Source organism: Octodon degus, unplaced genomic scaffold, assembly GCF_000260255.1.
Source record: "Octodon degus isolate 3935 unplaced genomic scaffold, OctDeg1.0 scaffold00191, whole genome shotgun sequence".
NCBI lineage: Eukaryota > Metazoa > Chordata > Mammalia > Rodentia > Octodontidae > Octodon > Octodon degus.
The window spans coordinates 1,091,348-1,104,531 of NW_004524767.1; the positions used below are offsets into that span (position 1 = coordinate 1,091,348).

At 33.4% G+C, this 13,184-nt stretch overlaps 1 protein-coding gene across 2 annotated transcripts in view; it reads left to right on the forward strand.

Annotated features, from left to right (window-relative positions):
* Positions 1–13,184, forward strand: part of Uba6 (ubiquitin like modifier activating enzyme 6) — a 63,822-nt gene that overhangs the window by 22,968 nt on the left and 27,670 nt on the right. For both annotated transcript variants that reach the window (XM_004644085.3, XM_023704185.1), the window contains exons 11-17: positions 1,263–1,325; positions 2,014–2,090; positions 2,862–2,928; positions 6,966–7,109; positions 8,511–8,578; positions 10,003–10,081; positions 11,249–11,329. In XM_004644085.3, the coding sequence (XP_004644142.1) occupies positions 1,263–1,325; positions 2,014–2,090; positions 2,862–2,928; positions 6,966–7,109; positions 8,511–8,578; positions 10,003–10,081; positions 11,249–11,329 (579 nt within the window). The remainder of the gene's footprint in view (positions 1–1,262; positions 1,326–2,013; positions 2,091–2,861; positions 2,929–6,965; positions 7,110–8,510; positions 8,579–10,002; positions 10,082–11,248; positions 11,330–13,184) is intronic.

The following is a 13,184-nucleotide window of genomic DNA, read 5'->3' on the forward strand; positions in this document are numbered from 1 at the left end:
TTTTTTTTTTTTTTTTTTTTTTTTTTTGAGGTACCAGAAATCGAACTCAGGGCTTTGCACTTGCTAGGCAGGCACCTGTGCCACTGAGCTATGTCACCAGTCCCACATTTAATTTTTCAAATTTCAAAAATCATTATATATGTTAGAAATATAAAATAATTCTCATAAGCTCCTGGAAGTTAAAGTATATTGCTTAGTTAGGAGATTGTAAACTGCTTATGTATGTCTTGAAACTAAGAGGTCTCCTGTTGTTTAAATCCTTTGGTTATTTCCCAGTGTAATCAAATTCATTTCTAGTTTTTTTTTTCCTATTGTTTGAATCTTAGACTTTCTTGCAAGTTGTCAAGGCTTTCATTATCATCTCTCCCCCATTTTATTAACAGCCCTCTTCACTCTTGCTTCAAGTTAAAACAATGAAATTTTAGTCCATTTATTCTGGTCTGTCAAACCTTTGTTTTGATGGGAGAGGTGGTTTGAGACAGCCTTACTGTGTAGGTAGGCTGGCCTTGAACTTACTATGAATTCAGTGATCCTCCAGCAAGTTGACTCCCAATTTTTAATTGAATAATTTATATCTCGAATAATTTCACATTTAGTATGTGTTTTAAAGTTGCTTTTAAGGGGCTGGGGAGATAGCTAGGTGGTCTTAAGTGCCTGCCTAGCAAGTGGAAGGACCCAGGTACAATCCCCAATATTACATGTCATGCCGGCCCCAGAACCCTGGGCACACCGTGCCAGCCACCAAGACTGAGCGTGGTGGCACATGCCTGTAATCCCAGCACTGGGGAGGCTGAGACAGGAGGATCACTATGAGTCTGAGCTGCATAGTTTTGCTGTGTAGTGAGACACTGTACCAAACAAATGTTTGGGGTTTTTTTAAAGGTTGGTTTTTAAGTTTTTGGTTTGCATTTGTGGTTTTTTACTCCACATGGATTTGAACTTTGAACATCCAAGTAAGGCATAACAAGTCTTGTTAATTTAGTATCAGAAAAAATATAATATGATTAGATTAAAATAGTTTTTGTAGTATGCGTATGTACATACAGCATCTCCACTTTTGGAGTGGTTTTATTGTATTTCATCTTTTTAAGTGTGTGTTGAAAGAATAGTAGCTATTTTGTATTTCAGTTAAAATGAATCAGTTCTATATAGTGTGTTCAGACTTTTAAGAAAGCTCTGTTGCTTTTACTAACATATATAGTAACAATATATTCTATCAACTAATCACTCACTTTTGTAAGCTAATACTTTTTTTCTATTAGGAGCCACTGGAGAAGCAGATAAAACGTCCAAAGTGCCTTATTGCGGATTTTAGCAAACCTGAGGTAAATAAATACTTTGCAGGTTTGAAAGACACAACAGAGTGGGGGATGGGAATTGGTAAGTGACTATAAAGTTAAAATGGAGTAAGCATGTGTATACTTTGCTGTGAGGTTTTCATAATAATAGTTAATTCAGATATTTAAAATTAATTTCAAAGGATTAAGAACCAGGGGAAAATATTAGAATAAAAAAAAAAAGATTTTTAATTTTGTAGTGATTTTCTAGCTTTGATATTAAAATATAATTTCAATAATGTTACATTATGATTGTATTAAAATACTTTAACCACATAGAGCTTTATATAATACAAAAAACCTTAACAATGCACTATATTTTTCTTTTAAGTCACTGCTTATGATTTTGTACCAGTAAATGTAATTGTGATAAGAATGAACAATTTCAAATTTAAATTTTAATGAAGAAAATGATAAGTTTATCTTGTATAAATGTTTTGTTACTGTTGCTCAGTTGATACACTCTTTAAGTTTCCTGTGAATGACCTGGTTATGCTGTATACCACCTGAAATAGAAACCTGGGGCCTTGAAGTCAAGTCATTTTACTTCTCTTGTGATAATCATAGTGTCATGTGTTTATTGTCAAGATTAAATTAAATATTATTAAAGCATTTAGCATAGTGCCTAGAAATACTAAACACTAAATATTGGCCCATGTTTAATGTTCCTAAATAGGTACCTTTGCAGATTCACACAGCTATGCTTGCATTGGACCAATTTCAGGAGAACTACAGTCGCAAGCCAAATATTGGGTAATGTCTGTGTAAAAGAGGTTAGCTGGGCATGATGGTACACACCAGTAATCCGAGCGCTGGGGAGATGAGGCAGGAGGGCTACAAGTTAGCAGTGTAACAAGACCCTACTCAAAATTTAAAATGAGTGCATGCAGTATTTCAGAAGTAGTAATTTTCTCTTTTTAGATATGTTTTTGTATTTATTTGTTGAAAACTCTGAAGGGTTATAACCGGATCATAATAGTTACTATCTTGGAATGATGGAATCGTAAGTGGTTTCTTCTTTTTAAATTGATTTTATTGGTATCTTGCTATATACCTAATCACATTCAACATAGGGAATTGTACTTTTCAAAAAGTTAACTGAGCCTCCTTATACTTGTAGTGCCAGTTAAATTCACCAAGCTCTAAAGCATTTATTATGACTTTGTGGGGTTTTTTATTTTTTTGGTTGTAGCTAATTTATAAACATGGAATCATATTAAGTGGGAGTTTTCCCATTTTGAAGACTAGAAACAACATTCTAAAACAAAAACACCAGAGAATGACTGTTTATCCATGATGTTTCTTTTCCTTGTGGCCTAAGTCAAAAGTAAAAAACCTTATGTATTTATAAGTAAATTTTATATACTGTTTTTAGGTGATCATGATTTTTAAGTAATGTAGTTATAAGCCAGTAATCTTTAAGTCAGTGAATTTAAATTTATGTTAAAATTTTAGTCCTAAATGTGACCTTTTTATAGCAATTGAGGAAATTGAAGTTGAGGTGCTTTGTTTTTTAAATCACAGATACCAAGAAGATACAGAAGAGCTATTGAAACTAGCAGCATCCATAAGTGAAACATTGGATGCCAAGGTAAATATTTAAAATTATGGCTATGAAAGGACTTGATTGAAACATACAAACATTTTATATATATTATTAATCTCCTATGCTTCAAGTCCCAGGTATGCTCCTTACTAATTACACTAGGCAAGTTTTGTTACTTTTTTCTGCTTTACCTTATGAATTTGTGAAAAGGTATTCACCTTCCTTCAAAGGTTGTTGTGAACTTGAGTGATTTGATTTTGTAAAGTATAGCACTTGGAATATTAAGATAATTAGTGTTCACTGTTGCTGTTGTGTTAATATTATTAGCATTATTTGTGTTCTGTTCTGATTTACTTGAATTGTTACCCCTCTTAGCACTATTTGAAGTCTTTGGCTTTTCTTATATCACCTTAGTCTTGAATGTATCACTCAGAAAATGATTTTTTTGTTTTAGAAATAGAGTGCCTTCCAGACAACAATTTCAGTTTAAAAGCTATTGATATAGCATTGTTTGTACAGTTATTTGAAAATTTTAACAGCTTTTGTCTTTTTTGTAAAATGAGAAATGAAGGTCTAAAGTGATAAGTTTTGATCTTACGTTAAATAATTCAAAGAAGGAAATAAATAATGCTAGAAGTAGTGAATCTATAAATGAATTTTTATTATATATTTAGCGATTATAGAAAAAACTATGAGAAAATAGAAATAGATACAAATGTATAATTAAAGAGAAATGTGTCATTAAGAATTTACCTGGCTTATTGAGGTACAATTTACATAAATTTACCCTTTTTAGGTGTAGGCCAAAAAAATTCTGTGCACATGTAATTTAGCTGAACACCATGAATTTAAAGTATACAGTCATGTAGCCACCACCATAATCAAGATACAAAACATTTCCATATGCCAAACGGTTCCCTCATGCCTCTTTATAGTCATCTAACTCACCTGCAACCAAAGCCTGATAGCCATTGTGGTTTTTTTCAAAATGTCATGTAAATAGAATCATATGATGCCTAATCTGAGTCAAATCTGGTCTCTTTTACTACATATACATGAGTTGGGTTTCATTTATGTTGTTACATGTTCATTCCATTTTGTTGCTGAATGGTATCCATTGTAGATGGAGCATGTTTTGTCCCTTGCCAGTTATTGAACACATGGGTTGTTTTCTTTTGCAGAACCGAGGATTGAACTCAGGCTCTTGTGCTTGCCAGGGAAGCACTTATTCCACTGAGTCATCTCCCCAGCCCATGGGTTGTTTTCTAATTAGATTGATTGTGAATAAAGCAAATATAGATGCTTGTATATGGGTGATATTTATATATGGACCTTGAGAAGGATTTTTTTTTTTTTTTTTTAATTTGGCTGGCTCAGGCTGCCTTAAGGGCAGGTCTGGTGTGGCATGTCGTCCTGGGGATCGACCCCCAGTCCCTTTCCCCTGACTGATTTTGCTCAAGAAAGCACTTTACATAACTGAGCTAGCCCGCCAGCCACTATATATGGTCTTCGATGTGGATGTATATTTCCATTTCTCTTGGATAGTTGTCTAGAAGTTTATTACAGATTTATGTGATAGGTATTTTGCAAAGCAGTTGTATCATTCCCTTCCTAGGAGTATACTTTTCAGTTCATCTAGATTCTTCCAAAATCTATATTGTCTTCTGTTTTAACCAGTTTAGCATGTGTAGTTCTATTTGGTTGTGAATATAATTTGTACTTACTTAATGGCCATGAATTTGAGCTGTTTTATTTTCTGATTATGTTTATTAAGTTTTTTTAATATTTTGAATGACAGTCTTTCTCAGCTACATGTTTTACAAACATTCCGTTAAGCTTTTCCAATTATTCTCCATAATGTTTTGTTGCCACTTCATCCTAAAATTTAGTTTAATTTAATTTAATTTGCAGTGCTGGGGATTGAGCCCAGGGCTTTGCACATGGTAGGAAAGCATCTACCACTGAACTATGTCCTCACTCCCTAAAATATTTTTAACTTAACATCAGAAGGTTCTTCTCCTGTGTTTTCTTTAGAAAATTTATAAGTTGATAGTTTTGTAAGTTTGTTTTTATGTACTGTGCAAGGTACCAATCAAGACATGTCGTCAAAGTTCACATAAGACATGTGTGCATAGTTTTATGCTAATTTCATGCTCTGTGAGCTCATTTTATATACATTACAAAGTACAGAGAAAGATTAATTTTGATGTTCATTAATGTCCAGTAACTATACTTCATTTCATGAAAACACCCTTCTTGGCATTCCTACAGATTCTTCCCCTTTTTTGTGAGGGTAGAATAGATCATTTTTGCCCTTCATTTTTTAATTCCTGATTCAAGGTATTTTGTTATTTTCCAAGTGTTCCTTGGAAGAATATATAATTTATTCAGACGTATTTGATACAGCAGCACTGTCAGGATACCTGGAAAGGGTTGTCCTTGGTGGACTTCTGTGTGAGTGGTGTTGGCATGGCATAGAGGTATCTTTGATTGTTGTCAAATCTTTAATGTCATTCTCTACCAAAGGGTAACTTCCTTTTTGATAGTTACATCACTCCAAGAATTCTGTTATCCAGCCAATAATGGGACTTGACCAGTTTGTACCTGTGTTAGGTGTGTCTTACATTTAGGGTGTGACTCTTTATTTTCCAGAATGATTTTGACTATGCTTTGTTACCACAGGCTTTCACTGTATGTGCAGTGCAGCCTGTGCCAGTGTGAGGTCCAGTTTGCCCTGCAAGGGTCTCACATCTGCTGATGACTTTTAACAGTAACTCGAAGCTTGTAATTTGTTTCCTAGCAGTGTTGAAGACCTGTCACTGTTTTCTTGCTATTTCTGTGGCTGGGCATCATGTATTTGAAGATTATGTGTGGAAATTTAGATTTAGGTTGTTATCATTATTCTAGGGCAAGTGAAAATTCCCAAGATTTGGATGTTTGTATGTTTACTAAAAAGAATAGAATTTTGAAAGGTAATGTAACATGTTAACACAGCTGTGAAGTTGAACTTCATGGGTTCACATCTTGAACTGTACCACTTGTTGGCTATAAAATATTAGATAAAGTTACTTAATATCTTAAAAGTTTGTTTTCTCACATAATAAAAATGTTTCCTCAGATCATTTTAAATATTATGTAAGGACTTGAGATATATTTCTCACAGTGGTACTTATTCAAACTGTTTCTATTACCATACTAGCTTATTTAACATTGTCACCACCAACAGTATGTCTACTTTAAAGAAAAGGTGCTACTTAAATTATAGTCCTTCTGAATTAAAGGTATTGCTAATGAGATACAGGTAATTGAACAGAAACATTGGAGTAATGAGTAGATTTCAACCATTTCTATTTCACAGATATTTTTGAGAATGTAATAGAATTCTTCTCGCCCCTCTGATGTCCACAAGATATGCTAGTTTTCATAGGAAGTCCGAGTAATTGAACCTTACATAAAGCCTCAGGGTAAAATTAAGGTTACTAATTTTGAGAGAATAGGAAAAGAAAGAGAAGCCAGAGCTTATGAAAAGGTCCTCATTACAAATAAGTAGTTGTGCTGACACCGTAGTTCCAGTATTGCCTTTAAAAAAAAAATTATTTCTTTTTTGAGAAATGCTTGTTTTTAATTTTAGTCATTGAGAATGTCTCATTCATCACTTTCAACACAAATTAATTTTATGGATCACTTTATTTTCATTTATCGAGGTTTAAAGTTTTTCTGTAGATTTCATTACTTTTTAAAAATGCTGGGTTTATAAATATGATTGACTGGCATATTATGTAACTGCTTAACAACAGCTATAAATGGTAGCTATTCCTACTGTTTCTGAGGCCGTCAGCAGGTAGGTATGTAAAATCAGAAAGCAAAACTGGGCTGATACTAGTTCAAAGAAGTACAGCTGAAGATAACATACATATGGGTCTTTTTTATCATGAGACTGAGACTTAAAAATCTAGTTAGTAGGGAAATTGAGTAGTTTTGTTAGAGGTTAAGTTCTAATCATTCTCACATGTAGTCATTGGAATTCTAAGAATGCTGATGAATACTGGTAGGACTATAATCTGCCTTGGTTTGTATTTCAGCCTGAAGTGGATACTGACATTGTGCGTTGGCTTGCCTGGACTGCCCGAGGCTTTTTATCTCCACTTGCTGCAGCAGTAGGAGGAGTTGCCAGTCAAGAAGTACTGAAAGCTGTGACTGGAAAATTTTCCCCTTTATGCCAGTGGGTTAGTTCTTAATTTTTGTATTTCTTTATATATGAGGTTGCATTCTCCACTTACAGACTGAATGTGTTATGTATCATAATGTACTAAATGATGTGTTAGAAAAGTGACCTTCTAGTATTTTCAATGCATGAGAGAAAAGAGGGTTATATGCTTTCCAAAGCCTAAATACAAGACTGGCTTAACCCCTGTGACCTTCTGTGGTGTGTCCCCTCTCCTGTGAATGTGAACTATTGGATTTCCTGTCCTCTAGGTTTTCTCCATGATTTGTCACTTAGCATTTTGGGGCTCACAGGACTCTTACACCTGTTCCATGAAATGCTTTGCCATCATCAATCTTCAAGTCCCCTTCCCAGATGTAAATTTCTAAAGGTGTACAGTACATAGGAATCTTACAGGTTTAACAATTGTGTAGAATAAAAACATCATTGAGATCGTATAAAAACCCTCATTTCTGTTACCAGAAGGAAAAGCTGTCAAAATTTATCAAATGACACATTATTCAAGCCTCTTTTGTTTTGAAACAATTTAAATATTTTGAGTATAGCATAATGTCCACATACTGATATTTTGCTGCTGAGTAATATGGAATACAAAGTGATTAGGAGAAACTTGGTTTGTTTACAATGGCTAGCATCATAGAAATTAATTTTATTATTGAGGTAAACTTGTAATTTAACATAACTGTTTGCTTATATTCAAATTTAGCCATGTAGGTTACTTTAACTGAATTTTATACTTAGGGGGCCTACTCCTTAGCTCAGTTTTTTTTGTTTTTTGTTTTTTTTTAATAGAACCGGGGATTGAACTCAGGCCCTTGCACTTGCCAGGCAAGTGCTTATTCTGCTGAGCCATCTCCCCAGCATTGTAGGTTACTTTAAGTGAATGTTAGAGTCAGACTCTTATTTTTATTTTCTAATTGAAATTAATTGTGTTTTATATCTTTAAAAATGTTGAAATTGTGGCTTCCCAAATTATTTCTTCTATAGGGTACTTGTTATAGATGATATACTAGAACTTGAAAATCAGTACAGAATGGGTGTATAGAAATGACTTTCCTGTCAAACACTAATTAGATTACTTCAGTGTTGCTGAAATTGAATGGGACTTCCAAGTTTTTAAATTACAAAAAACAGATTTGGAGGTGAGATTTCCTTTTAAGAATAAAAGATACTTTTAGGATGGCTAAGTTACATGCGTTAAATTAGGTCTTTCAGAAGTTCTTTCATGTTTTACGTCTATTGAATGACAATATAGAATATGTAGTAAAAAGTTTTTAAACTGTTTTATTCTGAGTTGGCATTTTTATCATCTTTTCCCAGGTTTATAAGGTAACTGTAGAACAGCTATTTTTAGTAATTTAAGTTTTATATATAATAATAATTTTAATCTTCCACTTTTAAGTTATATCTTGAAGCAGCAGACATTGTCGAATCCCTAGGCAAACCTGAATGTGAAGAATTTCTCCCACGGTAATGCTAAAATTTCTATTATTTTATATTTCTATAAGAGACAAATTAAGATTTTATGTAAACATCCATTTCAAATTTTGTCTTTTCTCTTAACTCATTTACTTCTGCATTTGTTTCTTATCTGCTTAAGGCTTAAGTGTGGTACTGTAATATCAGATGAAAAAATTTTTTCTACAGTCTTTATATCACTCATTTCATAAATCTCTTTCAGTTTTACCTGATGAAAATTCACAGATTTTATTCTCCCTGAAAGACACAATTCAGAGTTCTACCTTCAATTTCACTCGGTTAACAACTTCAAAGTCTACTCACAGATTCTCTTTCAGAATTGTCTTAAAAATCGCTGAGAAAGAGTTTCTAGATATAGTATTTGCCCCCCCCATATAGTTCAACTTTTTAAGATTTTAGTTACTTGCAGTTCAAAAAAATGCTAAGTAGTAAATTCCAGAAGTAAATAGTAAGTTTTGAATTGTTCATTGTTTTTGTAGCATATTGAATCTCACCCAGAGCCTAACTCACCCTTTTTTCCATCATATCCATGCTGATACCCCTTGGTCACTTAATCGTGTATCATTATCAGAGGAACTGGGTAGATCACATATAAAAATGCACTCTTATTTTACTTAAAAATTGTCCCAAAATGCAAGAGTAAGGATGCTGGCAATTTGGACATAACAAAGAAAATTCTGTCTTTAAATGAACAGGTAAAAAGTTCTCAGTAAGCAAAGAAAAAAGATAATTTGCTAAGTGGCTGAGATCGGTAGTGAGGATGAATCATGTAACTCAAGTTGGGAAGAAGAAGAAAAAACAAAGTTATACTAATTTTTCCATCACGTGAAACAACAAAAATTAAAACATAGTGTATTAATTACTGAAGTGGAGAAAGGCATAAAATTGTGTGTGTGTGTGTGTGTGTGTGTGTGTGTGTGTGTGTGTTTGTCTATATGTGCATGTGTTCAGTGTGCATAGATATCAGTACCATCCTGATTTCAGGCATCCAGTAGGAATATTGGAACGTAGTCTACATATCCTCTACGGGTTCTGTTTTGTTTTTTGTTTGTTTGTTTTTGTTAGTTTATTTTGTTTGTTTGTTTTGGGGTACCAGGGATTGAACTCAGGACCTTGTGCTTGCCAGGCAAGTGCTTCTTCTACTGAGCTGTCTCCCCGGCCCTCTGAATAAGGATTACTGCTATAAATGAAAGTCCTCTTCACTGCTATCAGTAGCACTTAAGCTATTAAGTCAGATGGGAAAAGGAAAAACTGGGTGTTTTTTATGAGATCTTTTTTCTTGAAACAATGTAGTTCATCTGTTATAGGTTGGGGAAAACAAAATTATATTGTTTTAAAGCACAATACTTGTTATTAATGATAATGAAACTAATCTTAGTTTTTTTGTATCTCTTGTCCTATGTTGTTTTCTTCAGAGGTGATAGGTATGATGCTTTACGAGCCTGCATTGGAGATACTTTGTGTAAAAAGCTACAAAATTTGAATATCTTTTTGGTAAGTAAAGATGTGAATAAGTAGTACATTGGAGCTGCAGTTCTATATTATAAATTTATTAAAGGCATAGTTGAATCTAACTTAACAAGGGTCTGAATGAATGGTTGTAATAGAAACTAGATGGCCTGCAAACTTGAAAATATTTACTGTCTGGCCCTTGACATGAAGTTTGCCAACCTGTGGTCTAAAATATTAATACAATTCAAATGGAATTTTTTTTTGACACAGGGTCTAATTATGTAGTTTGGACTGTGTCACACTCATAGTACTCTCGTGCCTCAGCCTTCTGAGTGCTGAGTATGACAGTTTTTAGTGTGTAATGATTTTCAGAAATACTTAATAAATTTTTCTTATTTTTGTTTTTAACCAAATGAATAAATAGTATTTGTGTTTTTTTCTCTTAGCTCTCTTAGTGCATTTCCAGGGAAGTTTTCCTGAACAACATACAAGTCCTTGTTTATTGTTATTTTAAGTCACTCCTGAAAACATTACTAAATTTTATTAATCATTGTAAAATAATGTTTTGATGACTAATTACTGCAGACTTTTTCATATATGAAATCTGATATCAATTTTTTATTGTTTTTACTTAAAATTATTAGGAAAGCCCTAGCATCACACATTCATCTGATGAGTTTTGAGAAATACTTAAAAGTAAGAACACTTTCATGAGTGTGCTAATGTTTTTTGAAATTCATTTGCCATTTTAAAATGTCTCTTGCTTAAGGAAATTATAAATATGATGCCTATATAGTTGTGCTTTTTTTTTTTTTTTTTGAGACACCTGATAAAGGCATAGTAAACCTAATAAATATTTTGGAGTATGAGTCACTATAGTCAAATTATTGTTAGCATATTCTTGCCTGCTTGAACCACCAGGTATATATGCATGACTGTCCTGTTGGGCAGGTATTCTACTGGTGGCATAAACATATCTAATCACTTTATCGGTCTTTTTACCAATAAAATTAATGAAGTTGCCCAATGGGGCAGTCATGCATGTAATGCCAGTGATTCAAGTCACCCAACATTGAGAAGTATGAAATATAGCTCCATTGTGAACATGTTAAAGTGTGTATCTTTTGCAACTTAGTATTAAAATTAGAATGAAATCCATTTTCAGTTGACATCTCATGTAATCTGATATGTTGCTTTTCTCCTCCATAGGTAGGATGTGGCGCCATAGGCTGTGAAATGTTAAAAAATTTTGCCTTGCTTGGAGTTGGTACAAGCAAAGAGAATGGAATGGTAAGATACGAATTTGTAAGTTAAAGCATATATTTCTATTGGTCTTTCTTAAAGTGTATTTGACTATGCATGTGTATGTGTTTTATCCTTAAAAACCATGAGTTTTTAAGGATAGAGCATTAAACTACTAAGCAGAAGATTCTGTTGTCTACTGACCACTTTTCCGATTATGTAGTTTTGTTACAGATTATTTTAATTCTGTTGCCTCGTTCCTTTCTAATATAGTGCTCAAAAAAAGCAATCTGTCCTACCTACCTCACCTCATAGCACTATTACAAAGATCAAATGTGAATGCTTTGCAAAGTAAAACTCTTGGTTATTATCTCTGTTATATACTATTAACTGTAAAATCTTTTAAGAGAAGAAATTTGAGAGTATTCAGAAGTAGTTTTGATTGGTCAGTAATGTCATGGGACTGTTACAAACTTTGATGTATAACTTATGTTCATAAGACTAAATGTGGGCCGGGGAGATAGCTCAGTAGAATAAGCGCTTGCCTGAGTTCAATCCCTGGTACCACAAAAACAAAAGACTAAATGTGAGCTATGTGACCCTGTCATACACTTAAAATGTTTCATTAGTGGTGTTTAACATTTTAAGTTACAAATTAGCTTTAGTAAGTTTTTTAGATGTATCATGTTGGCCAACATAATGATTATTTTAAGTGTTTGTGTATCTAGGCACAGTAGAAAGAGAAATTCCAGAGGCAGAAATCAAGAGAAAGATAAAATCCCAAAAAAAGTATCACGAAAATCACGAAAAAGAGTAATCACGAAAAAGTAATCGTGACTCACAAATGTTATCTCCAGCTTGATTCTTTCCAAAGCATTAACTAGAAAGGAAGTTACTCATGAGAAAAATAAAACTCAGAGCACATGCCATATTGATGTATGTGTTCAAAATTATGTTGTATAAAATCTTCAAGCAAAGGATATAATATATGTAGAACTTTTGAAATCTCAATATCCTTAACTAAAGCAACTGTCAAACTACATCATACTAGTACTTACACAGATCATCTAAAACTGCAGGAGATCAACAGCTGTGCATGGTGAATCACTTAATAATGATTAGTAAGACGCAACCAGCCCACAGAAGAATCAGTCAAGGCAAATAGAAGAATGAGTTCTCTTTGTAGCTAAGAGAACTGTTGCAGTCCAGTTAACCTGCATGGGAGAATAAACTTTAAAGTGACAAATGACCAAAGATAAAAAGAAAAACAAAACAAAAAATAGAACTCTGAAATTTTTGCAAAATGTCAAATAAGAGTTTTTATGTATTTGGTACAGGGTCTCACTATGGAGCTTGGACTCATAGTGATCCTCTTGTTTTCAGCCTCCCCAGCTGCTGGGATTATAGGCGTGCCTCAACACACCTGGCCTCTGTTTCAGGTACAGTGCTACCAGGGTGTGGCCAGCATGGCATGCTGTACCAGGAATTGAACCCTGGTTCCTGTGCTTGCCTAAGCAGATGCTTAATCTATTGAGCTGTCTCACTGGCCCTCAAGAGTTTTTGAATTTAAAAAAAAAAAAATTTTTTTTTTGAATAATGGTAAATTTAGCCGGGGAGATAGGTCAAGTTGAGTAAATGCTTGCCTGGCAAGTGCAAGGTCCTGAGTTCAATCCCTGGTACCATAAAAATAAATAAGTAAATAAATTCAGATATAACTGATGTGAGAATAGGAAAATAAAAAATAAACACTCAGAATGGAGAGCAAAAAGATACCTTTTTTGAGAAAGAAGATGTATTTGTAATATCCAGCATAAGTCTTGTGGAATTTACAGAGAAAGTAAAGATACTGGAGAAGCATCAATATAATACATTAAAAAGATAAAGATAAAAGTTCCCACAATTC